The sequence below is a fragment of the Zeugodacus cucurbitae genome, chromosome 4 (genome assembly GCF_028554725.1).
Source record: "Zeugodacus cucurbitae isolate PBARC_wt_2022May chromosome 4, idZeuCucr1.2, whole genome shotgun sequence".
NCBI classification, from domain to species: domain Eukaryota; kingdom Metazoa; phylum Arthropoda; class Insecta; order Diptera; family Tephritidae; genus Zeugodacus; species Zeugodacus cucurbitae.
In genome coordinates, this window is record NC_071669.1 from 72,348,738 (window position 1) to 72,375,509 (window position 26,772).

The following is a 26,772-nucleotide window of genomic DNA, read 5'->3' on the forward strand; positions in this document are numbered from 1 at the left end:
GATAATGCAACCTTGCAATTTTGAGTAAATGAGCGTGAAAAAGAGAGAAGTATGCGTTTTCGTTGAGTGAATTAATTTGATTGGATTTCATTTTCAATTTGGTTTTTGGCAACGGTCGTGAGAGGGACGCATTGTACGGTCTCGCGATTTTACGAGTTCACGTTTGCACAGTTGTTTGCTAGGTTTAAGAGGTGTTCCCAACATTTGAAAAAATGTATATCTACAAAGGATGTGCAGAATTGATTGAAAATACAAAATTGAATAAATTAAAGTGAATACTCTGCGATAAAACATAATGATTGCTTAATATTAGCAAATATGTGTTAAAGAGTATTGTGAAGTGTTTTTAATGGTGCCACTAGTATAATTTCTCCGATATATAAGTAAAAGAAAGCGAAAGCCAACACAGCATCCTTTTTATTTTTACCCTTTGCTTATTCTACATCTTTCCTTTTACTCGTTATTCCTTTATGTGCGCGTTATTCGTGAACTGCTCCACCCTCGACGTCCTTGTGAAGAGAGTAGCTCTTTGAATTATCTGGCTATACAATGTATAAAAAGTGTTACGAAAGAACCGGGAAGTGTTATTTGTGTTTGATGGGGGTGTGGAGTAAAACAATAATAGAAAAATACAACAAAATAAGTGCGGCTAAAACGGCAAACAGCAAACAGCAGCGTATTAAAAGCCAACTTGTGCAAGCAAGAAATTGAAAGCAAATCTTGCAGAAAAACAAGTCGCGTCACTGAGTCGCCAACGCTGCGCTGTCCCAGCTTCGTTGTCGTGCTTCCGTCGTATGTGTATGTGCATATGTGCAGCGATGCAACTTTAAGGAGCCGTGCATTCTGCCACCGGCGTCACAAAGTCGTTTTCACTTATTACCATCATAATTGGATTTGAAACCTTTGACATAATCGCCGATTCAACACTTTCGATTGGGAGATACATACCGCAGAAGCAGTCAACATTACTCGCAGCAAATTTTTATATTAATTAATGTGTGCCGAAGAAGTTTGTGTGTACCTAAATTTGAACTTTACCAATTTTCGGGAATATTATAATTGAGATTCGTTTAAATTAGTGCTATTTTATTGAATTTTAAATTTGCCGTCTATACTCATAAATACGCTGTTGCTGCCATTGAAAACGAAAGCTGCTGTTGAACACCTAAAAGGTAGGTTGATGTGTTGCTGTATAGATAACTGCCACTCCCTTTATCCTGTTGCTAGGAGAATATAAAATTTGTTCTTTAGTGTTGTACTTTATGCTTTAAAGTTAATCAATTACATATGTAATTTATGTATGTACAAAATGCTCTTTCATACATTTGTAAGGGGCGTATTCGTTCTGCTATTCAGATTAGTATGTGGTAAATATTGACAAATTAAAGTCAGTTAATTCAATTGGAGAAAATTAATGTTAATTAAGTTTCATAGACATTTTACTATTTAATTATCTAATTTTTGTTTTTGTGTGGTAAAATAAAACTTTATTTAACGATGCGCTAATGACCAAACCAAAATTGTCGATGTACGGCTTTAATAAACTTCACCTGAAGTTATTAATTTCAGTCTGTGCATATGAGCGAATGTTCATTGATGTTAATTGCGGCATAATAAATTGATTTTAATTTCGTGCGGGAAAGCATTATCTATATATCACCGATGGCACCGATAAATTAATGACAATGTTTTCACATCTAGAAATTAATTTCACTGAGTTTTCTATTTCCGTTGACTATCATTTCCACTTACCTTTCGGTACTTGGTTATAATTGCTTATGTTCGACTGTTAACAACATTAACTGTTTGTTGTTTGTTTGACATGTGTGCTGGTGCTGGTGCAGATATACCGTAATGTGTAAATATTAATATGTCTGTCAATGACACACAACACAATTGAAATTAGAGTTTTACTATTTATATGGACACGTTTGGTTGAGGTAAATGAAGACCGTTTCTAGAAATTAATATATTTGTATTAACGGAGGCAAAGAAATTTCTAATGAATTTCGTGTTCACGGGCAAATCTACGTTATCAATTCCGTGAAAGCTAATGCGTATCTTGTTGCACATGCCTAGTTGTCTTGCATTTATTAGGCTCTACATACATACATATAGTTGGATGTGCATACTGTAAGTAGTATTGAGTAAAGACAATCGTTGCGGTGCTTGTTAATTATATTTGCAAACAAAGCTACCACTTCAATTGCCATCTCGCAGTTTAATTTTACTTATAAAGCAAGCAAACTACGCCTTCGAATGCCACAGGACAGACACAGATTGCACTGCATTTGAAATGCATACCCTCACAGTTGCAGGCGCTGGCACTACAATCGTTCAAGTTTCTGTCAACATTGCAGACATTTGCATTGCTCTATACTGTATGTGGTAAACACATCAATATCGTCATCAGTACAATCACCAACGCGTCAGCGACAGTGCCATCGACAACAACGCCAACGCCATCGCCAACGCCATCAACCACATCGCCCATTGAACGGCGATGTCGCATTGTGTGAGCGTGTTGCAGTTAATGTCTAGCATTCTCGACACGCCATCGCCATCGCCATCGACATTGTTGCTGTATTAATCAGCCGACAGACACATTTGAAAAAAAGTGAAACTAAATGAAAAATAAATTGAATTCTTGTCTTGCTCTTGAGCTGTACACAATAGCCGCCACTTGCTCAATGGTTTATGCTAATTTTATTACTTTTTAAATGCCTCGCAATGCATTTTCTTCGCTATTAGAAATTCATTGGACACAAACAAATTCATGGGATACATGAACACATTCAATTTTTGTCTACACAATTTGAAATGCTTTGCCGTCTAACTTTCTTCTACATGCGTAGCCCACTTTAATTGGGAGATATACGCAGTTTTTTATAATCATTACCTCATATTTATCAGATGCTGCTGTAGCCCATAGTTCATTAGCACTTTTCGCGCTTTGACTTCAATCAGAGATTTTTCATTGTTCAGCATGAGTTCCGCTCATGCGGCCGTTGTATGCTCCCAATATATTAGCAGCGGCTTGATGTGAAGTGCATGCTAAAGGCGAGTTAAGAGAGAGCGATATACAAACTTACGTACATACAAATTTATGTACATTTGTATGTTGGTAGAAGGCAAAAAATGTGGTGGGCAATGAACGGTGAAATATAGAAGGTAGAAATGTGAGAATCGGTGTCAAGTTGTTGTTATTTTGTTTTTGACAAATTTTCGCATTCTACGGTTTTCGGCGTTTAACTCTGCTTTTATGTTTCGGTAATTGCTTATGATATTGAGCTTGGCTTTTTTGTTGTTTATTTGAGATTTTTCATGTTGCTTTCTGGCAAAGCCAAATTGGTCGGTAGTTGGCCCGGTTGTTGCTCTTCGTTTTGCACTTTAATTCAAGCGTTTCGGCAATAAAAAATACACGCTGACTACATTCCGCTACTAAATGCCACTTAAACAAGTTTAAATCATTGCAAAATCAACGAACTTGCTTCAGTTGCTCAAATGTCAATGAGCATACAAACGCTTGTACATACAGCGGTGCTCAAAATATTAGTATGAATCAGACGGCAATGCTAAAAATTCATTTACAACACACACATTTTATTTGCTAAAAGTTGTAAATTAATTTGTTTTGAATTTAAGCTAAAATAAATGAATAAGTTGCTGTTCAAAGTGGCATTGCATGAAAAGCAAGAGAAGAAGAAAAAATTAGGTAAAATAAAAAAAATATACAACAGAAGATCTGCGTCACCTTAGTATTAATCCGTCACCTTAGTATTATCAGGAGTCTTTAAAACTGTTTGCAACAACAGAAATGTAGTTTAGTATTTCCTTAAAGGCCTTACACGTTACTACCCACGAGTATAGCTTATCACGCTTGGATTTTTATAAGAATGCGCTTACGCTTACGCTTCCGCTTTAGATAGAATATTTGAAAAATAAAAATATTATATATAATAAAATATAAAATTTACATTCGCACACATAATTGATAAGGGATTTGTGAAAGCCCCCTTTTTATATAATAATAAAAGTACAAGTATTATTAGTAAGAAAATCTTTCCCCAACAAACTCTTCCTGTATGAATGTATGGTCTTTTGTGTGCTTGATATGTAGTAGATACTAAGCAAACTGCATTTCAGGTTATTACGTATTATTAGTTTTCTTGGTCAGGTGTCATAATGAAAGATTGCATATAGGAATGTATGTATATTGATATATATGTATCATTATTACATTCTATTATTTTTGCCTGGTAATGCAATATGCGTCATTGCACTTACCGTTAATTAAGAAAAACGTAATTTCCACAGGTATTTGTTCATTTTATGTTTTAGGAATCTGCTAGTATTATAGCTAAATAATTATAAATCGAATTTCTGTAGAATTGCATGTACATACGTGCATATATAATTGCATGTCTATATGTATGTATGTAGGTGTAATAAATAGACTTTTAAATACGTACATATGTAAATTAATGTACGTGGGTTTCCTTGGTAATTTGCTGCACACCTTACTTTTTCTTTTGTTATAATTTCCTCTAGACTTCTGCAATGTTTTGTTGTTTATGGGTTATATTTTATTTTGTGCACATTTGAAAATTGCAATCAGCTTGTTTGCAGTAACATTTCTGAGCACTTGGACATCAGAGATTGTCTGTTCACCCTCGCTTGGGGTCGCTAGATTCTGTCAGCAATCAGATATGGTCTTATCATGTATATTTGCTGATACGCTAGCAAGCAAGCTTCAATACGAGCTCATCATAAATGCATATGTTTGTGCAATACAGTAAAATAAACATACGAATCTTCAAATAAAGTGAATGTTATTGCCTTTTATTTTGATTTATTTATAACATATTGTAATTTTTGACTGCAGTCCATTATTCGTGAAAATATGCGAAATGCGCGTTTATATTTATTTTTATTTGATATATGTACGTTTAATTGCACAAATGTGCGCATAATAAATTGCATTTTCGATCGTTAACTTTTACCGCATGTCTGTCTGTATGTACGCACATTTTAATGGACTTGCAAAATTTCCCCAACTTTTCTCACCGCTACTCGCTTAAAAGTCGCTATATCCGAAAATACCGCGCTCAAAGCCGCTTTCATATAATGTTTATGATAATATATTCGAGACATTTAAGTTATAAATTGTATTAAAAATACACAGCACATACATATTTACACCTGAAAGCAAAATCGCCAATATGTGGAGACGAAGAATGCAAAAAATGTTTCCACATCTTTTGTCTGTTCACCTTTCAATACGTTACGTTACGAACGCTTTCAATAAAAAAGCGAACGACTGAATCACCATTGAAGTTGGCTGCACTCTCTCTATTGCGTTTTGTTTTGATTTTTGCTTGTGTTTTACTGGAATTGGCAATTTGAAATAAAATTAAACTCAGACAGCGCGTAATTGCATATTTTAATAAGCAGCTGCAGCAAGTTGTAATTTTAAATACTCCCAGCTAGTTTCTAAATCTAATACTGAATTCTAATAGTAATTTAACGTGATATTTGAACGATATTAAGACCACGAACTTCCTTTTAGTGAATGCTCGATAAAAGTATAGTTTAACCTAAATTTAAGTAAGAACCAATTATATACATACTATATATATATATATATATATATATATATATATATATAAATACTTATGTATATATTTTTAATTCACCATTTTAGTGGATTTGTGCTGAGTGGAATTTGTTGCGACAAAAAGAATTCACAAACCGCTATTTAAACATATGTTGTTACTTTCAACCCACATACCTATACATTCGTGTGCGGAAATAATTGCTGATGTGAATTTTAATTATGCTCACTCATAATTAAGCGTTAAGCTATTCATATATACATAATCGAAATATATTCATAATTACATTTTTATCAGTCAGCTGAATACTTCTACACTTATCTCCCATTGCTTCTTGTATTTGTTCTCATTAAAAACCCGTGTGTTCGATAAACTATAAAGGAAATTAAATTCCACTATATTTTAAGTGAAAGCCAATATTTTGTTTACTATCGTTGCTGATTTCGCACTCACCTAAATCTTTCATTGCAATTCATTTGTTGGCAGCTGTGAAATCTCAATTGAATCGCTTGCAACTTGTGTGTACATATGTATGTATGTAAATATTGTTCCGATTTAGGAATAGTCAGCGTTATTGGATGCAGTCGAGACTGCAATGCTTCACGGCATTCATGCTTTTACACATTAAGTGTCATTCATTTACATTTTGTATGTGAAGGGTGTTTAGCTGGTAAGCTGAGTTAAGAGGATCTCTGAGTTGAATTATTTGTAAATAAACCGCCATTGGACCACCCTGTTTATGTTTACACTTTCATTTGCCAAGGAACTTATCACCAATACCGATTATTTTTCGGAAATAAACAACCAGATAACGCATATCGGCTAACACACGCATTTTAAGTTATAAATATCAATATATGTATGTACATACATATGTACCTAGGTACATACATGTGACGGGTTTTTTTTATTCGTCATGCAGTTTTATATGCCTATCTGCTCATCATGTGGGTGTTGAGAATTACCGAAGGAGTACCGTACTACCGCATTGTTGATAAGTGAGGCGATGAAGAAGAATAAGCATAATATATTTAAGTATGCGATAAGTTCCAATATTTTGACGTCTTATATCAATGGCATTTGCAATTCATCAACCGCTTTTTATCAGTTAAATGCTATTTTAAAATGGAAATTAAATTCCATAAATGTATTGATATCAGCAGGGAATCGTCACAATGCAGATTTTTTATACCTCTACAACTGCCCCTCTAGATTATTCTTATACACGGGGTCGGTTAGTAACTTAGTTGAAATGTGAGTTGTGACTTACATTACATAATAGCGCCTAATTGTAGGCAATGCTAGAATATCCTTTACTGTTTATCCTATATTTACGATGATACTGAATTGTGGGTCATAAGTCAAAAGGTCAAACGGCTTTGTTCTAATTCAAATAAAAGTCCTGAAGAAATATTTAAAATCAAAGAAATTAAAAATTAAATCCGAACAGACACGAGCATTATTCAACAGCATACATTTAAAAATATCGTTTCTATTTACTCGTACACGCCTCGTGTCCTCGTGTTGATTGTGTTGCATGCATTTAAGTGGACTACTTGAAATTTATGAATGTGCTATGTACTCAAACATATACATATATACATCTCTATGTGTTTATGTATGTTTATATGCAATTATGTAAATATACTATATGTTAATATATTGTTAATGTGTGTGTGTGTGTATTAATATAGACGGCGTTGGGTTGTTGAATGGCAACGAAGGAAGACCGTGTGCAATGGGATTTTTATGGGTGTCTCCGATGTACATAGACCAGCCGTTATGCCGTGCCATATAGAGGCATGCCTTCGAGAGTCCCTTATATGCTCGTAAATATGTCGCTTTACATGCATGTATGCGCTGTTGGTCATGCCCATATGGCTACATTTGTGCAATATGAATATATCGAATTTTGTATGTATGTATGTATGTATATAAGAATTCCTTTGTTGCTGCTTATCGTATGCATACACATGTATGTGCTGTGTTTGCTTGCGTGAGCTCGCTGTGCGACTTGTGTCAGTCAAGAGGAAACGCCAGTCAGTCATAGATGTAAAAATACTAATTTCAGATAGCTGAAGGATGCGCCAGTGTCATCAGGCGACACATTGTGTGCATATACGCACATCAGTATGTGTGTGTGTGTGTGTTGAAGTGCCCGCCCGAGTATGACTGCAGGCCACTTGTGTGGCAGTGAAAGGGGCAAATATGCAAGTTTTGCGCATTTACAGTTTCCTACGAAGACGTCAAAGGTTAAACGCGCTTTTATGTAGATCCATTTGCTTGCCAGCACTCGCACACACACACACACACGCACATGCTGTTGTTGTGTATTTGCATATGTATTACTACTTTGTTGCAACGCTGCGCCTTTGCGACAATGCCTCGGTGCCAATCGATGCCTTGGGGGCACATTTTGCAAAGTAATTTCGCTGCAAACTGCACATTACAGTATGTGTGCAACTAAATATAACCACATGTACAAGTGTATATAAGAAGAAGACAAGGATAGGGAATGTGTTTTGCCCACGCACAGTCTCCTTTCTAAAAGTCATACGATTTTACATTTGCTTCGTTGTATCTTTGTGTGTAAAGAATTGCGTGAATACACCTGTATGCGTCCGTCGTTCGTCGTTTGGCGTTTGGGCGTCATATGCAATTTTCATTTTATTCATTTTATTATGAAGCGACTCAGTCACGCACGCACATGCCATATTTATTGCCATTATTTACATATTTATTTGCTCATTTATATACTATATACCATGAATAATGCCGACGCCGCCTCTCCTGCCATATCCGAGTTTATACACTTATCGTACATTTTTTATATCCAGCGCTTTGTGAGAGTTTCCGTTTGCTAGCCGGCGAAATTTAATGATGACGAGGACGATATTGCAGTTGGAAGTTGTGAGTCGTAAGTGGTTATGAAAGTCGTCTAGTCGGTTTGCTGACAAACGTCACTCTTTTACATCTCTCAACAATGTATGTTTTGCATGGCGAAAGGGTGGTCCGAAATTCCATAGTTTTTTGATACAGTCGAAATTGCACCAAAACAAAATCAGTTGAAAAGTTATTTGAAGCCTTTAAATTTTTAATATTTGACCACCATTTAATCTGGTCTATATTAAAAATTTGAATATTTGTATTCATCCTCCCCACATCTTCCCAATCACACTTTCAAGTCATGAAAGCTTCGCAGCCAAATACAGATATTATAGGTTAAACTGGCACTTTCGTAAGAACAGTCAATGGATGTTATTGTCAGCAGCGGTTTTAAGAGAGAATTCAATGATTTAGTAGCAAGATGTTATATATATTATTCAATAAGGTACTTTATAATTTTAATGTTCATTTCGGATGTAACCGTTCATATTACTCTTTCGAAGCTTTTTTTATACATTGAGGTATGTATATTTTTCTTAAAAAAATAGTTAATCCAATAATTAAAATACGTTGCAAGAGTTGAATACACAATTTGAAGTCTCCTCTTGCTATGTTTGGAATCATATACCCCCTAACCAACTATATTATTTCCTTATTTGTCAAATGACTTTTCTCTCCACTAATTCTTTTTCTCACTATTTCAATTTGTAAGTGCGATTTATATTAATACTATTTTTTATTTATATATATCTATTTTCGTGTTTATTCGATTAAAAAAATGTTTTCGTTTATGTGCTTGTTTATTTGGATATTGCTAAATATTATCACGCGGTTATATCCGGCAGGTGTTAATTGTTAAATTCTGCGTGAAGTGCGCTTCGAACACAACCTTCACATAAGCAAATAAAATTATCTTTTAACGATTAAGTAAATAAATTTTTATATTGATTTGCAATATCTGTTGATTTTAACTTCAAACTGCTTATCTATTGCTGTCTGATGTCACAGAGGCACACTCAAATTTGGAGCGTGATTGAAGAGAGGAGAAGATACACAGATTTGTCAGTCCAAAATGTGGTTGTGGATCCAACGCATGTTAATATAAAGTATATTGATTTAATTTGCTCGAATATCAGAGAGAAGGATATAGAGAGGAAGTAGAGACAGTGTTGAGATTATTCTCCCGAATTTTTATATAATTTACAAAGAACTGAAATTGTAACTGCATACGCATATGATTGTAAATATACATATTTAATATCTAATATATGTCTATTAATATATGCCTTGAATCGAGAACTATTGTTTTGGCATAAGCCCAAGTTTTGCAGCTCATTGCTTTCTCAAGCGCATTTGTAAGTTTGTGGTTGGGTGGCCAATAATATCATGGAATTGACAACACACTTGCATGTAGGTGTGTGTGTCTAGTAAGAAATTATTTTGTCGGTGAACGGTTTCTGTATTTTTTCGATAAAATGCAACCTTGGACTTGGGTTGGAATGTTTCCGCTTTGTGGCAAGTTTAACTTATGCTTTTGTGTTGGAGTTGCTAACACTTATTGTTGTTGTAGCTGCTTGTCTGTATGCAATAGCAAGTTGCAAGTTATGCGTCATTGTGTACGATGCAATTTTAGTAAACAATAGACGTACGTACTTATTTAAATTTGTATAAGGTGGTGCGCAATAAAATAAGGCCACAGTGCGTTTCTCAATATCTTCATCTCTGTTATCATATAAGGGAATGTATTTCTCCATGTTTTCGAAGAAGACACACCCAATCCCAAAAGACATGGGATCTCAATCCAACCAGAGCAGAGTACACAGTTGTCGCTATGAATAGCCGTTATATATAGAGGTACATACATTTTTTTGATTTTAAAATGAGTTTGGAAGTACATTGCAAGCAAATTGTATAAATTATAATGCTTGACTTATTAGGCTACTTGATTTTTGAGTTGATGGTCATATAGTCAATTCAGATGTATTTGCAAATCTAGGCGGAAGAAACATACACTACTTACGATTTACCGTTATTTTCTTGTCAAGTCGTTTTGGAATATTTCATCTTTTTATTTTCTGCCATAATTGAGGGTTAAGATTTATCTACTAGAATCATGTAATATATAGTATGGACATCAATACGTGTTTATCAATCGTATCCGAATGTATGTATGAAAATAGTCTTTAATAATATGTATATTTGTATTACAGGCGTAAACAATCCTATAATTTACTACGGGTTTCTATCTAGTAATAATTCAAAAGCATTTTCCTGATAAAACTTTCATATTTGGAAAATATTACACCCACCAAACATACGAGTACACGGCAAATCGAATACGTTTAAAGTAGAGAGCTGTATTCGAAAGCGTTGTTTTATCACGTTTGTGACTGTATGACTAATAGATAACAGGATCTATAAATCGGTTGCCCCGAACTTTATTAGCACTTGAGAGTGTCACATATGCTTCATATTAGTCATAAAAATAACGGAATATTTTGCATTAAATAATTTCATTTGCGTAAAGGGTTTTATAAGGCAAATAAAACTAATCCACTGTTGGACTAATTTAATTTTATAGAGCAATTAAACTGAATAGTAGTAAATAAAAAAATCTCGTTAAAAAGATGGGTCTGCATTTTATTTTGTGACGCGTTCGGAAAACTCTTATATACGAATTGCTCGAGTGAATCATCCCAAAAAGAGACCGTTCTGGTTAAAGTACAGAATACTGCTGTAAAGGCAGTCTTTAAATAGATCGGAGTCCGCTACATTGTGATTTTGAAGATATCACGCTCGTGGGAGAGCTCAAGTTAAGTAGCGTTATAGGGAGCATGATAGATTTGCAGAGGGATTGAGTGAGCTCTTAAAATGTTCAAAAACCACTTAACAACTTTGCAATTGCAATCGTTTCTTTTGAGCGGCACAATGCTTGTTTGTCTCCTCTTACATGTTTACCATGTCATTTGCAGGGCAGCGGAATAAGGGCATGTTTGACTAGTTGCTAGGCCAACGTTGTGCCTAACGTCTTTGTAGGAGGGTGTACTATGAATCAATAGTCTCGCAGAATGAAAATTGGTGTATTTTTAGGGTGAGTCTTGTGAGCCTTTACGCGACCATAACTTTTCTTTTTCATTTTTTGAAACACGCACGCAAACTTCGCCGAAGACACGCCGACTGGAGGGTAGTTTGTCAGCCTGGTGTTTATGTGGCTAAGTCAGTTCATTAAAGGTCAAGAGTGTGAAGTGAACCGTTTTGGTTGTATTCTTCGCGTTACACACTTCGCGTTACGTGTGAATTTCTATGTTATTTGCATACAAAAGAAAAGGCAGGCATTAAAGTTGGTCACAAACCCTCAAAGGTGCGGGATGTTGATAACTGTGGGTTGAAGGGGTGAATGAACGAAACGCCAAAGAGTTGGGCCGAAATGAAGTGAGTGAAAATAGATCTAATTATAATTAAGAAAGTAAGCAAAGCTTTTCTAAGTTTCAATGTAATTTCCGTTTTTGGAAAACATTGATTAATGAGATTTCGCTAATTTTAATGTTTTTAATTATTTTTTACTGAGTTTGTTCATTGTAGCTGAGATGAGAAGATGTCTTCCCAGCATTTTCTGGATAACTATGAGATAGATAAATATAATTATAGGTTTGCAGTGCGACCTTTGTTTTCTTTGAGATCATAAAATTATTTTTAATTTTATTTTATATTTTCTTCTTTATAAAGTTTAGATTTAGCTTTTCAAAACGCTCAGAGTATTTGTTCGCTTGAATTTGCTGTTTGTTTCTCGTATCACTGCGCCGAAATATGGACAACTATCCTCTCAATTCCGATTGTGTGACATAATTCCCCTCTTGGCTTGCGTAGAAACACCATATATGGGTAAAACTTGAATCTTACCACACACTTAATATAAGTATAGGTCGGTTTTGCATTATTTGATGCGATAAAATGTTCTTAAAATAAAGTTTGAGTCAGTGAGGAATTTTACTCAGAATAAAAACAAAATATGAAATATATGTTAACAGTAAATAAATCTGTATTTAAGACGAAAAATTATATTGTTTTTTTTTTTTCTTTTCTTAAACAAAAAATCATAACAAATCATACAAAAGGAATAACACAAAAATACAATAAAAAACATATCAAGTATAAATTTCAGTTTTTAAATATAAAGAGTTCCACATATCAGCTTTCTGAGTCACGCCGTGAGGGTGCGTGTGTTGTGTACGCTGAATATTAATATAAGAATTTAAATTATATTTAAGCGGCGATCATTGACATCACTTGTACTTCAACATTTGTGGGTTGGAAAATATAAATTTATAATGATTGCGTGCCGTAGAAATAAGAACTGGGTTAATATTTTTATTGTGGACTCAAATGGGCCTTGACGTATGCACACCACTTGGGTTAGTCGCCTTCGAAATAAATGTATTAAATAATAAATTTGTTAAAGAATTAAATTTTAATAATTAGATAAGTAAAAAGTGTGTTATTGGCCGATCAGCCGTTCATCACATGAAAAATACGGTCGAAATAATATTTATATACATACTTATGTACATGCATACATACCTAAATATATATATGCTTTTTTTTATTAAATAAGAGCGAAATTTACATTTTATGTGCTGATAAGCTCCTATGTGAAATTTATTTTTGCATATCAGTAGTGAAGTGGGTGCACATATGTATGGAAATGCAAATAAACCATTTTAATTACGTTTTGCAGAGTTATTAAATAGGAAATTATTATTTATTAAGCAAATCTAATACTTAATCTGCTTTAAGCTATTAAGGTTATCGATTCGCTACACTAATTATTTTACTATATAAATTATTGAATTGAAATTATAAATTAGCACAACAACAAAACACTTACTTAAGGGGTTATAACTGTATATAGGAAAGGAGGTCGACAAAAGGCATTTTTCAAGAATTTTTTCTAAGCAAACTATTTAGTTTACTGATTTGAAACTTGACAACTATATTATGACAACCTTAACCTATATTCACATATTTTTTATTGCCAAAAATAATTATCGGGAACGTTGATATTGCCAATTTTGCAGAGGTCCGCAAAAAAAAGGCCTCTTGCGGTGAGCATGATATCTCTGGAATGGATCATCTAAAATGCAAAAACCAAATAAATTTCATTAATATTAAATAATCTAGTGATTGATCGAAGGAATCAGCAAAAAAAAATTTTTTTGACAAAATGGCGGCTACTCAAAGCAAAAGGTTGTTTATAAAAATGAGAAATTTTCATCGATTGGAGAAATCCTTCGATTAATTACTAAAAAATATATTTAAGAACCTTGTGTAAAAATTTCAGACCGATCGGTTCAGCCGTTTCTGAGAAATCTTGCTCACCGAATTTGAAAACACCGTTTCGAGAAAAACGAGATTAAAGTTTTGAAAGCACTTTACATGTAGTCGGCGCGCCTTCACTAATGTGTCTATAACTACGAAAATATTCGTCGGATAGACTTGAAATTTTGTGTGTGTATACTCAGATATATGTATATAAATTAAGAAAACGCAAAAAAAAATCGATTTTTTGAAAATCCTAACTGTATATAACCCCTTAATTGGAACACTTCCCGAAAAAATTGTAAAAACTCTTTTATTTTGTAAGATTGAATAACAGGTTTCAGAAATTTGAAAAAATACTTTAGAATGTTAATTTTTTTAAATTTCTTTGCTTTATTATAATTATATGTATCGAAATTCACAATAAAAATGCAAAAATTTGGAGACTTTCCAAAATTTATTTTTTTATGTATTTTCAGTTTAAATTTAGATATGATCGTCTCCAATGAAGCAAATTCAGCGTAAAAAAGTAAATTCACAGCAACAAGTTGGTGATTCAGTTAAACCATAACCCGAGCATAGCTGTTATGCATACAGCTGCTTAACTGTCATGCACTTGAGTAATTATACATCCATACAAAGGTTTATGTCAATTGGTTAAAATTTCCCCGCAGAGTTTGTTTGACGTTAATGGATAGTCTTATACTCATACGTTAATCCTTGTTGACATACTCGACTGCCTCCACTTGGCCAAGTTCCCACGCACAGTTTCTTATAGAAAATATTCACATATGTGCACATAATATATATATTTACAATATATATAATGTATATTTTATATATAAGTAAGAATTCAGGTATAACACATATGTAAACATATACATAAATGTGGAATTTCTCAAAAAGAAATTGTATTTATTCGAACGCGGTTATTGTGCGCACTTGATGGCGCTTAGTCTTTTGATATGAACATCTGTATATGTCGTTTGTATGGAATGCATTGTATGTATGTTTAACGTGAGCGAATTCTGCTGTCAGTTGGAAATGTTTTTTTTACGATTGTGTTGCTATTTTTACAGTTGCCATTTGGATATATGCGAGATGAGTGCAATAATGAGTTTTATATCTATATCCATTGACAAACAAAGATAGCCGCTACAGAAACACCTGTACGATTCGACCTTGAAGTGCAACTACCGGTACTACGACGTAGCATCATTTAAATGCCATTCATAAATGTGTAAAAATAACTAGTACAAGCTGCAGTTGTTGTGCTTTCTAATGCCTATTTTCTGGCATTGAATATGTTGAATAAACTAAAAATAGTGAAATATTTTTTTTAATTTTGTTCAGCCGTCTTTGTTGTCGTGCAACCACGCCCACTTGTTTTAGGCATCATTGAATGGAGCGTGTGAGTAGCGAAAGTGACACTATGCGCTCTCCCATTGAGAGAACCTAACCTAGCCTAACCTGATGTTTTTCGCATTGCTAGTGATCAAAAGTGATGTTTCTGAAATAAACCGTTCATTTACATATGTACATATATTCATTCACAGAACTTTTGTGGACTCCCACATCATACACACTCCAACATACATCTGCAATTACATGAGCTTGAGCATTCTTCTCTAATAGCTTATTCGCCTGATAGTTCACATAGTTCTAGTTCTAGTGCGGGTACTGTTGCTTTGATTGTTGCTATTAAATTTGCGCTGATTGTTGTTGCTATTTGCGAAGCTGTTGTATGCTATTGTTTTGTCGCCGCTGTCGTCGCGATATAATCTCTTCCATTTGACTTTGACACTGAATTGAAATTGTTGTGCATTCCCTTCGCGTACACATACATATGTACACGAGAGTGTGTGCGAGTTTGACGATGCTGGCGCTTGATTTGATCTTGTGCTTTTCTGCCTGATGTTCTTTTTGTTTTGATTCCTCCATGCACACTCATGGCCACGCCAAGTTTTATTTTGCCAACAGCCGGTTTTAAGAAGAAAAGTGTTCGTTCGCTGTGCACTCCCACTATTTATTTGCGATAAATATGTATGAAAGGATGTGTCGGATAATTATTCCACAATTCAAAGTTGTTAAGTAAATATTAAATGATTGCTAATGTTACTGTAAGGTATTTTTGAGTAGAGCATTTGTATTTGCACAAACTCTCATATATACATACAGGGTGGATACAAAATACAAATATATACAAAAGTATTTTTACTTTCCAAACAATGATGCAAAAAAGTACGTGAATGCTATAAAACATTATAAAAAATTTATATTTAAATTACTTGATTATTTCGTCTTCCTTGCAATCAGACCGGAATTCTTCCAGTGACATAATGGTTGAAAACTTGAAAGGGACGAAAATATTCCAAATAAGTTAATAACCTCGGCTCTGAGGTGTCTGAAATTTTCACTAGTTTTGGTAATAATTTTTTGTCCAAAAGTTTGGTGAACCATTGTTGTTGAAATCTAAGTCCCCGATTTTGTCGCAAGTCTATGTTATATGAATTTGTTTGGGTAGGATTTTTCAGCTTTGGACCCAAGTGGAAAGTTGAGGTTGTTCACGAACAGACGCTGCTAGACACGATGTGTTCTCTATTTATTTTCTAATCATTTGTAGTTAGCTTCAAAAGTCAATTCGAAGAATTATCTCCGGACTGACTTCAATCACTTCTATGTAACTAAATGTGACGAAGTGGGTGGGGCGAGGAGAAAGTAGGTGGTGTTATTCAGCATCAATGAAAATTTTTTTATTTAATTCTAGTAATTATAGTCATTAACGCTGTACAAAAAAAAAAATAAAGAAACAAATTCCAAATATTTTGTCAAGGGTCTAATGAATCACCTTCGGATAAAATATAAATTAGCAGCAGTTCTTGGTATAATAAATTATACGTAGCACTGTTGAAATTATTAAGGTACACTTTACGTAAACTCTAAACGAAAATTCAATATCGGAGCTCTGAGATCTAAATTATTATTTTCGGTTAGCAACTGTTTAATGATGTTTTGAAGTTTTTGATATTTTTAAAACATTTTAGTTGGGTGGCTACATTTATTTTACTTTGGTTTGGCAAAACTACGAATAATATTGAAAACTTAAAAAAAAACAATATTTAAAATATTTTTGATCATATTTGTATTTAACCCTATTTGTGCTAATTCTTAATTTCAGATATTTCTTCAATGACCCAAAAGGACAGTGCATGGAGACTTAACGGTTGACTTTGAGAAATCAACTGACACCTGCAGAAACAAATCATCACACCACATTTCCAATGCTAACAACGGCACACAGTTGAAATTGAACAAAACTCACAAAAAGGCTAGAGCATATTTCCAAAACAACGTCTTCATTATTTGAGACGCGCCGAAATTTATGCCCGGAGTAGGTGCCGGGCAGTGCTGGACATGTTGGAACGTCGTCCCTTATGGGGATTAATAGTATTGTTGAATGTCTGCGTTGTAATATGGCGAATGCAGGAACCGGCTATGCTGAGTGTCGAATACGACGGCAGTGGTGCGGGGCAAAACATCGATCTCGAAGATTACGCGTTGCCACTACACCAACAACGCCAGCAACAACACCAACCGCAAGTCGAACAACACCCAGTCTGGCGAAGAGGTTTAGCGGTACGCAATGCCATTGCACAACAACAGCTATACGCCGGTAAACATCTACTAGCCGATAGCGCCGAAGCGAACGAAATCGCTGCCAAAGTAACGCGGAAAGCGGACGACAGTCTTCACATTAGTGGCCACAGTAGCAGTAGTAGAAGTAGTAGTAGTAGGTTTAGTACTAGCCATCAACAACTAATTAAAGGGCAAACGACGAGTTTGCGCAGTGTCAGCTCAGTTAAGAGTACGCCCTCGCCGTTAGTCACAGCGGCAACACTAAAGAATACTGCAGAGGTACAAACCACAACGACAGGCAATGCGAGAGAGTATAGTTTTCCAGCGGATGACTTCGAAAAACTAATCGATCTGCATGACTTCACGTACCTTATAAGCCAGGAAGCCTGTGGTCGCGATGTGCAGGCACTAATATTAGTGCATTCGGCGCCGGCCAATGAGGAGAAGCGCCGTCTAATACGCGAGACGTGGGGCAATACCGAACAGTTGCCGCCAGTGAATGGCGTAATGCCGTTGCGGATCATCTTCTTGGTCGGCAACGTCGACAGTGAAGCGCTGCAGTTGGATATAGAGCGTGAGAATTTCGAAAACGGTGACATCGTGCAGGGTTCCTTTGTGGATAGCTACCGCAATATGACCTATAAGCATGTGATGGCTTTCAAATGGTTTCTGTATAACTGTGCGCAAGCGCAAATTCTCATCAAGGTCGATGACGATGTCTACGTGAACACACCACAATTGCTCATCTACCTGGAGCGCGCTACTGTGAGCGGTGATCTGGAAAATGTTGCTGCCGCTGCTGCTGCTGATGTTCAAGCCAGTGCTGCCATATCTCTACAACATACCGCCGATAATGATAGAAAAGCTTTCGAGAACAATACTATTGTAGACACTAGTAGTAGCGGTAGCGGTAGCAGTAGTAGTACGAGTAGCAGTAGCAGTGTACGAAATGCCGCCGATGCTAATGCTGCGCACTCACAAACCAATGCCACCCAGTTCAATGCTGCACAAATGATATTCCAGCATCCACGCGACCTGCTGCTCTGCAAAACCACCATCAACGCAATGGTCAAACGTAGCTACCGATCGAAATGGCGCGTTACGGCGCGCGAGTTCCCGGGCCGCTACTATCCGCCATACTGTCCCGGCTATGCCATCATCTATTCGCCCGATGTGGTGCTAGCTTTATACAACGCCGCGCAGGTGTCGACCTACTTTTGGATCGACGATGTCCACATAACGGGTGTTTTGGCGCAGAACCTCAGCATTGCCATTACGAACGCCGACCAATACATACTCTACGAACCGGATTGTGACAATTTGCTCAATGACATTATGACCAGCGACGATGTGGAGTTCCTGTACGCCTGGCATTTGATCAACCCCCAGCAAGTGCAACAGCTTTGGGAGATGTATCTGGCCAAGGCGCAAAGGCACTTCGCGGCTGCTGCCACATCAACATTCGCACTGCTGCAAGCCGCCGCCGCCAAGCAGCAGACATCACCCCACCCGACTGACTACACTAAATTTAAGAGCTACAGATAGTAACATTAAGGCGTGCAAATAAATTTAAACACACACAAGTACATTTGTCATAATACATTTAAGTTTTTTGTGTTTTACGTTTTATTTTTAATTTTTATTTAAGAATTATATGTATAAGAGAAATTGCTTTTAGTTAGGATCTGTGCAAATGTGTGCATTACAAATAAAGTAAATAACTTATGTATAATACTATATTCCAATGTGTGAACGTGTAAAATATAGTGAATAACAACAAACAAACATAATAAATCATGTAAAAAGCAAATTTAAATCAAATATTTATTCTTTAAATATTAGTGACCGTTGTGCACAAATTTCATATCATCTAGTGCAAATGTTTAGCATCAAAATTTAAAATCAAATTATTTACACACATTATGTATGTGTAAATGGATATCATTGACAATGTGCAAACGTAGGCAATTCGCCTGTTAGGTGTTACGTACATATTTTGCGTACGGAAATTGTGAGTAACGGCTTGAAAACGCGCGTAGACCAATTCTTTACTTTATAGAAAGAGTAAATAAATTACTTGAACTGTTTGAGTTGGTTTTCCTAGGTATATATTAAATATAGTTTATTTTTGTAGAAATATAGTGTATTTATGTTAGTACGTTAGTGAATGTAATTAAAATAGTTTAGTTTTTATATGAAAATACGCTTTATAACAATATGATGGATCTTATGCGGAAGTGTCTCATGTATTCTAATCTACTGTTCATATGTATCATGCTATAGCTATGAACTAAGCTTATCGGGCTGGTGAGGAAACTGTCTGTAGTTCCCAGCGTTACGGATATTGTGGTTTGACAATCGCTTGAAAATGCGGTTAGGCTATAAAATCATTTTCGTATTCATATGTTCCTATTTAAAAATCTGCCAGTAATCCGGATGTAACATGTAACGTTCTATGAACATTGCGGTGACCTGAATTTAAACTAAAAACAGCTGGTTTGGTAATTGCAAACATTATAGTCGAAAGTACCAACCCATGTTAAATATAAAGTGCAATTTGTACAAGTTCAAGTTTCTAGGGAAAAAAATATACCAAATTGGAACTATTTCTTGAGTTAAAAACTGATGCTATATTTTAAAAATTGCTGAAAAATATTTCATCTTTCTATTGAAGTACTGAATTATTAAATAAAAAACTTTTTAATCGAAATATTTGAGATTGAGACACTTGATTGCTTTCAGTTTGTTAATTATACTCTAAACAGGAGCGCCACTTACACTGTTGAGATACCGATTAGACCGATTTCATGGTCTCCAAAAAGAAATTGAGTAAGCTCTAAGGTTGAATTAATGCTCACTACAAAAATTCTTAAGTACCGTTAAGTTACTGTTCGTTGGCGTTTTTTTCGTTTTACTGTAATTTAATTCGTTCCTTTCAAACATAAATACTCAATTATTTGGCATAATATTTTAATTGATTGTCGTTACTGAAATGTAGGGGGCCAAACAATGTGAAACAATAAACTAAAAACAGTTTTTACAGACGGTCGAGAAAAGGGCCTCATATATCGCTCGGAAAACATATCAAATATAAATATATATGCGGATATATTTTTTGCCACTTTTCAAGAAAAGATCGCGTTGTTAATTATGATTTTTAGTGATTTTTGGAATTGTATTACTTCTTTCTTATAACTGTAACAAAGTAAAGCTTAAATGCTGATTATTGTTAAAATCAATAGCGAAACATGAAAATCATAAAAAGTGTTAATGTCTCACTACGTTTCAGTATTTGTACATACCGCTTGTTTATTCTAAATAAACACTATTTGAAGAGAGAAGAAAAGAAGAATAATATTTGAAGGGTGAAGCAGCAGAGTGTGCAAAGAGTGTTATTTTTGTACACCAAACTAAAATCTGTGTTTTTGAGTTATGACATTCTCGAAATAAGCAAGAGATATGTGCATAATTTTTTACTTAATTAATAATTGTATTTGAATTGAAATTTTAATTAATTTGTACTTACGTGTTTTATTATTTATGTAAATGTTCTCTATTCGCATAGTTTTTGTTTTGTTTTAAGAGAATGAGTAAAAAGAGAAATACAGTTGAACTGATGCAACTCATATGTACCAAAATAATCTTAGATTTCTTATATCATAATACATACACATACATACGAGTACATACCTACACACTTACCAATAAATTGGCGTAAGCATTGAAAGTCTTATAGAATAAGTCGCGTACAAAAAAGTGAAATTAACATTTAAGGTTAAAGTTTGCACATTATCCTGACATATACATACATACATACATACAAACATATATCAAGAAGAAGAGAATTGAATGAGGAAACGAAAAATTGTGAACCTTGTAATGAATCCAGATGTACAAGTATGACAAAATTATTATTATATACATATTATATTTATACAAAAGAGAGAAACTCAAAATCAAAGTCTATGCAAATTCTTATTTTAATTGGATATCAAAATGGTCAAAGAAAGTAAAAAAATTCTAATAATAAAAAAAAAAACAAATTATCAATGTAAATGCATATGATGGAAATATTGTAGATTGTTTGTAAAATTCCAATTGCATAAATACAAAAAAAAAAACAAAAATAGAAATATATATATATATATATATACATACATATATAGCTGAGAGAATTGGAATTTATGTATAAAAAATGAGTGTGACTCTAATTATGAAACCTTAATTTATATGTATAGTAAACTTTGAAGCCAATTTTTCATAAGATATACACGTTTAAAGAATCCCTGAAAGAATCTCAGTTAATTATTGTATACAAAGAAAAGAGGGAACATTTGTTTTTGTTTTTTTCTGCTGTAAAATAAAGAGCGCATGTAAACTGTGTTTGGTTTTTGTTTTTAGTCGTTTCGTTTATGAAAGTAACGGCAAAGACACTTGACGTGACGTGATACGGTTGCGACCCCCATACCAAGAAATGATAACGAAAATCGAAGCACCCATTCAGGTATCTATATACGATAGGAAATGAATGTAAATGAAAATGAACATGCATACAAACATACATACAGTTATGTTTGTGCATTTTGTATGGTAGAATTATGTAAAAGTATTAAACTAAAAAGTAATAATTACAACAAATTTTGTATGAAGTTGTAGGTTATATAAGAACTTTACTATCTCAGTTATGTTATTTTTTAATTTTTTATATATAAAAAATATAAATATTTCACTAGTTTTGAGAATTGATCGAATAGCAGTTCAATTGAAAAGAATATATATACATGAATAAAAGAATAAAGATGTATTAAGACTGGCTGTTTCATTTTCAATTATCAATTATCAACCAGGAATGGATATAAGAAGTCTAATATGCTAGATGTTCCGAATGATGCAACATACGTGTAGCGAAAGTGGTAAGAGGTCCTGCCTAAATTCGCATTACTCTCATTGAAGCATTATTCTTAAATTTTGTATAGTAAAGGTATGGGATCAAACAGGTGTCGGTACTTGAATTATTGAACAATGAAGGGAAGCGCTTTTATCGATCGATTCGTTTCACTTGTTGCATTTGTTTTGCGCTGTGTGTATGTGGCATAAATGTGGCGGTTTATGGTTTGGCATATAAGACATATCTGAATATGTATGGATATGAGTTCACATGCACCCGGGAAGCAACCAAACTTTTACTTTATTAAAAAAAATAATTCCGTTCATACATGCTTGTTTCTGTCAGTTTTTATTACTTACATATTTTAAAACATTAATTTTCAAATTCGGCTGCAGCGGTATTGTGGTTGGTGAAAATCGGCGCAAAATGCCTTCACCCAATGCAGCTAGTCTATTTGCCGGAATACTAGTGGGGCTGGTAGTTGGCTATGTGCTCTGGGAATGTGTGAGCGCATTTATACCACACATGCTGAATAGAAAATATCACATTACCGAGAGCATGCGAATGTCAGTACAGCCGATAGAGGAGGAGGACGATTATCGCGATGAAAGACAATTAATCGATCTCTACAACTTCAGCTACATCATGAACCAGCCCAGTTGCACGCCCAATATCCAGGCGTTGGTGCTCGTGCCTTCGGCGCCGAAAAATCTATATAAACGCAAATTGATACGACAAACGTGGGCGAATTTCGTCGAATTGCCACTGCATAAGAATAACATACCATTCCGTGTGATCTTTATGCTGGGCATCCCCGACAGCGAGGCGAATCAGGCAGAGTTGGAGCGCGAGAATTTCGAATACGACGATATGGTGCAAGGTTCGTTCGTCGATGACTATAGGAATATGACATACAAGCATGTGATGTCCATGAAATGGTTTCTAACCTATTGTAGTAGCTCGAAAATTCTCATTAAAGTGGACGACGATGTCTTTCTCAACACACCGCAATTGATGATTTACCTACACAACTCGATGTTGCATAATCAGCTGCCGCAAACGGACAATCAGGCTGGCGATCAGGACATCACGAACATCAGTAAACCCCTGAAGCTGCTCTTTAGACAACAGAGAGATCTATTATTTTGCAATCTTAAGATTGATGAACCCGTCCATCGTAGCTATCGTTGTAAGTGGCATACCAGCTACAAGGACTATACCAACAAAACTTTTCCACCACATTGTCCGGGTTTTGGTGTCGTCTATTCAGCCGATGTTGTGCGGCGTTTGTACGATGCAGCACAGAGAGCAAAATTCTTTTGGATCGACGATGTACACATAACGGGTTTCTTAGCGAAACAGTTAAATATTAAGATTGTGCCAGCGCAGGATTATACGGTGTACTGTTTGCGGAAACTGCACACATGTGAACAACTTTTGGATGAACCTGTTGAATCCAATCTGCACGAACATCTCTTCGTAATTTTGCCGACGCCAGATCAAATGTACAATATGTGGCAATTGCATCTTGGAAGACTGCGGGAATACATTATGTCGGACGTGGAGAATAGAGGGTCACAAGTTGATTCAATTGAGACTGAATTATGGTAGTCGAACACGTTGTATTGTACTAATTCTAGTATTATATTATCTGTAGTAAATGTTTGTATACATTTGGATTCTGGAAGTTTAATAAAATTAATTGGCATTGCATGCATCTCAGCATTTTTTTCGAAATTTATATAAATGTATATAACAGTAAACTAAATCTACCAGCAGCCGCTTACACTGTGTCATTAAAAGTGCAAGTGTATCTTCCTCTTCCTTATTTGTGTTTTAAATTTAAATGATTAATTTTAAATAATCGCTTTTTCATTCTTTGGCAGCGTCTCAGTCAGAGAACGTTAAATATTAAAATTAAAAAATAAAATTGACATTCTCTGTCAGTTGTTCAGTCTGTAGTCAAGTTTCTAACCTTTGCTAGTTTTAGTACTGCTATGCGGTGCGACATCTAACGGCGTGCTTTTGATATTCTCAATATATCTCAATAAACAGGGTGTTTGCAGGGCCAAAAATTAGATTGAGATTTTTAAAAAAAATTTGTCGATTTTCAAAAATAACGGATAACTGTAAAATTTAAAATTTAAAATTTACAGGTTTGTAGAGTTCAGTAGAATTTTCAGTTGTATTCAATGCTTACTTTTTTTTGGTACTAGCCGCTAATACCTGAGACAGACATGTAGTACATACAGACAGGTAGTTTCGGGAACCATATGTGTGTGTGTTCCGAATTTTGTTTGAAAGCAGTTCTAAGGCTGGAGTATTTATTCTTATGAGCTTGGCTATTTTCGTTTGCTTCGTTCGTTTGTTGGTGAATTCTGGGCGCAAAACCATATTGTAACGATGTCTCACAAATCGAGTTTGAGAAGCGTTTCGAAGTTTAAAAGAAGTGCTGACCAAGTGTATAATAATCAATTATCAATACTATTATGAGGGCGACAACATTAATGTGGACGAATTAAATTTTCCAAGAAAATTCCTGTTATTTTCTGAACACACCTCGTATTGTATCGAACTGTTAGTTATAATTAATTATTGCTTAAAACTTAATTTGTTTTACTTCTGAAGTTAAATTTTAATATTATTTACTTTTTTCTTCAAATAAACACATTTTTTTTTTTTATTTATGGATATAAGTACATACCTACTCTAGTGAGCAGCTAGAAATGGTAATACAAAACGACTATGTCCTTTATATTTAAAATTTTCTTGACACGTTGAGTTTTGCAGTGCTGCTTATAAATACTTATGTGGTTTACACAGTTATATATGTGTGTATGTTTTAAAACATAATGAAAGCTTCAATTTCCTGCAGGGTAGTGTGAGAAAAGTACTGTAGCAACAGTAGCGCCAGCTTATCCTTCAACAGGTGTGCTTAATGACATGGACTCATTTTCCTAACCTCATTCTAATGCTGTACACTGATGTGCAAGCAAATTTGCAGAATAGAAAAGTTAAAACAGACGATCCTGTCCTCCTCCGGAGGAAGGAGCAGTCAACAGTACATATATGTATGTATGTATATGTGTCTATATCTGACCTGAAAATGCTCCACTAAAATGCATTAGCTACGAGTCCACTGTCACTGTCGGAATTTGTGTGGGAAACTGAACACACGTGGTTCATGCTCTTCGCTCTAAGAAGGATCTGCCGCCATAGGTTAACATAACCTAACTTACAGCAACACATCTTTACTTTATATTTGTTAATAATTTTTAAATATTTTTATTTTTATGGATTCAATGCAAATAGTTGAGCAAAATAGAATTATTGAAAGGCTCAAAGTCGGTATAAACAACAAATGAAAGTGTTACTGACTTGCTGGTCTGCTACTAAGCACACTTACGAACATACATATAGCTGGCCTTTATGTGTGTCTGCGCTTAACTGACTGACTCGCCAAATGGTCAAAGAAAAAGTTTAGTTTCGAACAAGCTAATAAATAAATAAATTTATATGTATGTCTATGTCCGCCTATATACCTACATACATACATACATATGCACATATTTACATGCCCACCTATCAACGAATTTATTCCATTATTATTCACACTGAAACGAGGGCATAACTTTCATTAAATTGTATTGATGTGTGGCTATAACCGGCCACTTAGAAATAAATGACTTGCTCGCTCGTAAGATTTACACGTATAACTTGAAGTAGTTCGTTCATTAGAATGCCGCTAGTTTTCCTACAGGGTGTGAGTCTTGGTGCTTGTGGGATCCTTTGAGACGCGACGGCTTGTTTGTCTAGCGGTGACGTGTTAATTTAACGTGGAAATGTTTACTTTTTCCCACACATATAATTTTGCTACTCGCCTTTTGATTTAGTATGCATTTGGTGGCCGACTAAAGCAAGTGGATATAAGAGATTGTTGTAATTTTTAATAAAAAATAGTATTAAATAGAGTATATATAGCAACTATTAATATAAGAAAATTGTTGTACAAGTGTGGCCAAATCATTTATTAATCAAAATTAAAATTTTCTAACAACGAAGCTTCATGGTAAAAGTAAGTACCACCTATTCCTTTATGAATCCTAAATTTATATTAATATTCCTTTAAAGCGTGAACGAATATAATAGATAATATTCACTGTAGTCTAGAATAAAGAAGGTGGGAAATCGACGATTGAAATATAAAAGTATAAAAGATAAAATCGTAAAAGATAAACATTAAAGTGCTATAAGCGGTGAGTAAAATATTCGAATGGTGTACTTGAATATATTTGTGTAGAAAAAGCGATGTTTATACGAATTGAAGAAGGGACAATCTGGTCAATCAATTTCTGCTGCTTATAAGATACATTCAAAAGCGAACTTTGAATTCAAATAGGGGCATAAAGTATCTTGGAAAAAGGAGAGTCG

General features: G+C 34.6%; 2 protein-coding genes across 2 annotated transcripts; both read left to right on the forward strand.

The window, feature by feature from the left end:
• The first annotated feature begins 83 nt into the window (after positions 1 to 83).
• On the forward strand, positions 84 to 20,728 carry LOC105211890 (uncharacterized). Its single transcript, XM_011183570.3, has 2 exons — positions 84 to 1,172; positions 16,996 to 20,728. Exon 2 carries the CDS (start codon positions 17,232 to 17,234, stop codon positions 18,996 to 18,998), a length of 1,767 nt encoding a protein of 588 aa, XP_011181872.2. The 5' UTR covers positions 84 to 1,172; positions 16,996 to 17,231; the 3' UTR covers positions 18,999 to 20,728.
• Positions 20,729 to 22,658: 1,930 nt separating this feature from the next.
• On the forward strand, positions 22,659 to 24,058 carry LOC105214890 (UDP-GalNAc:beta-1,3-N-acetylgalactosaminyltransferase 1). Its single transcript, XM_011188581.3, has one exon. The coding sequence runs from the start codon at positions 22,768 to 22,770 to the stop codon at positions 23,950 to 23,952; it is 1,185 nt and encodes a 394-aa protein (XP_011186883.2). The 5' UTR covers positions 22,659 to 22,767; the 3' UTR covers positions 23,953 to 24,058.
• Positions 24,059 to 26,772: the final 2,714 nt, after the last annotated feature.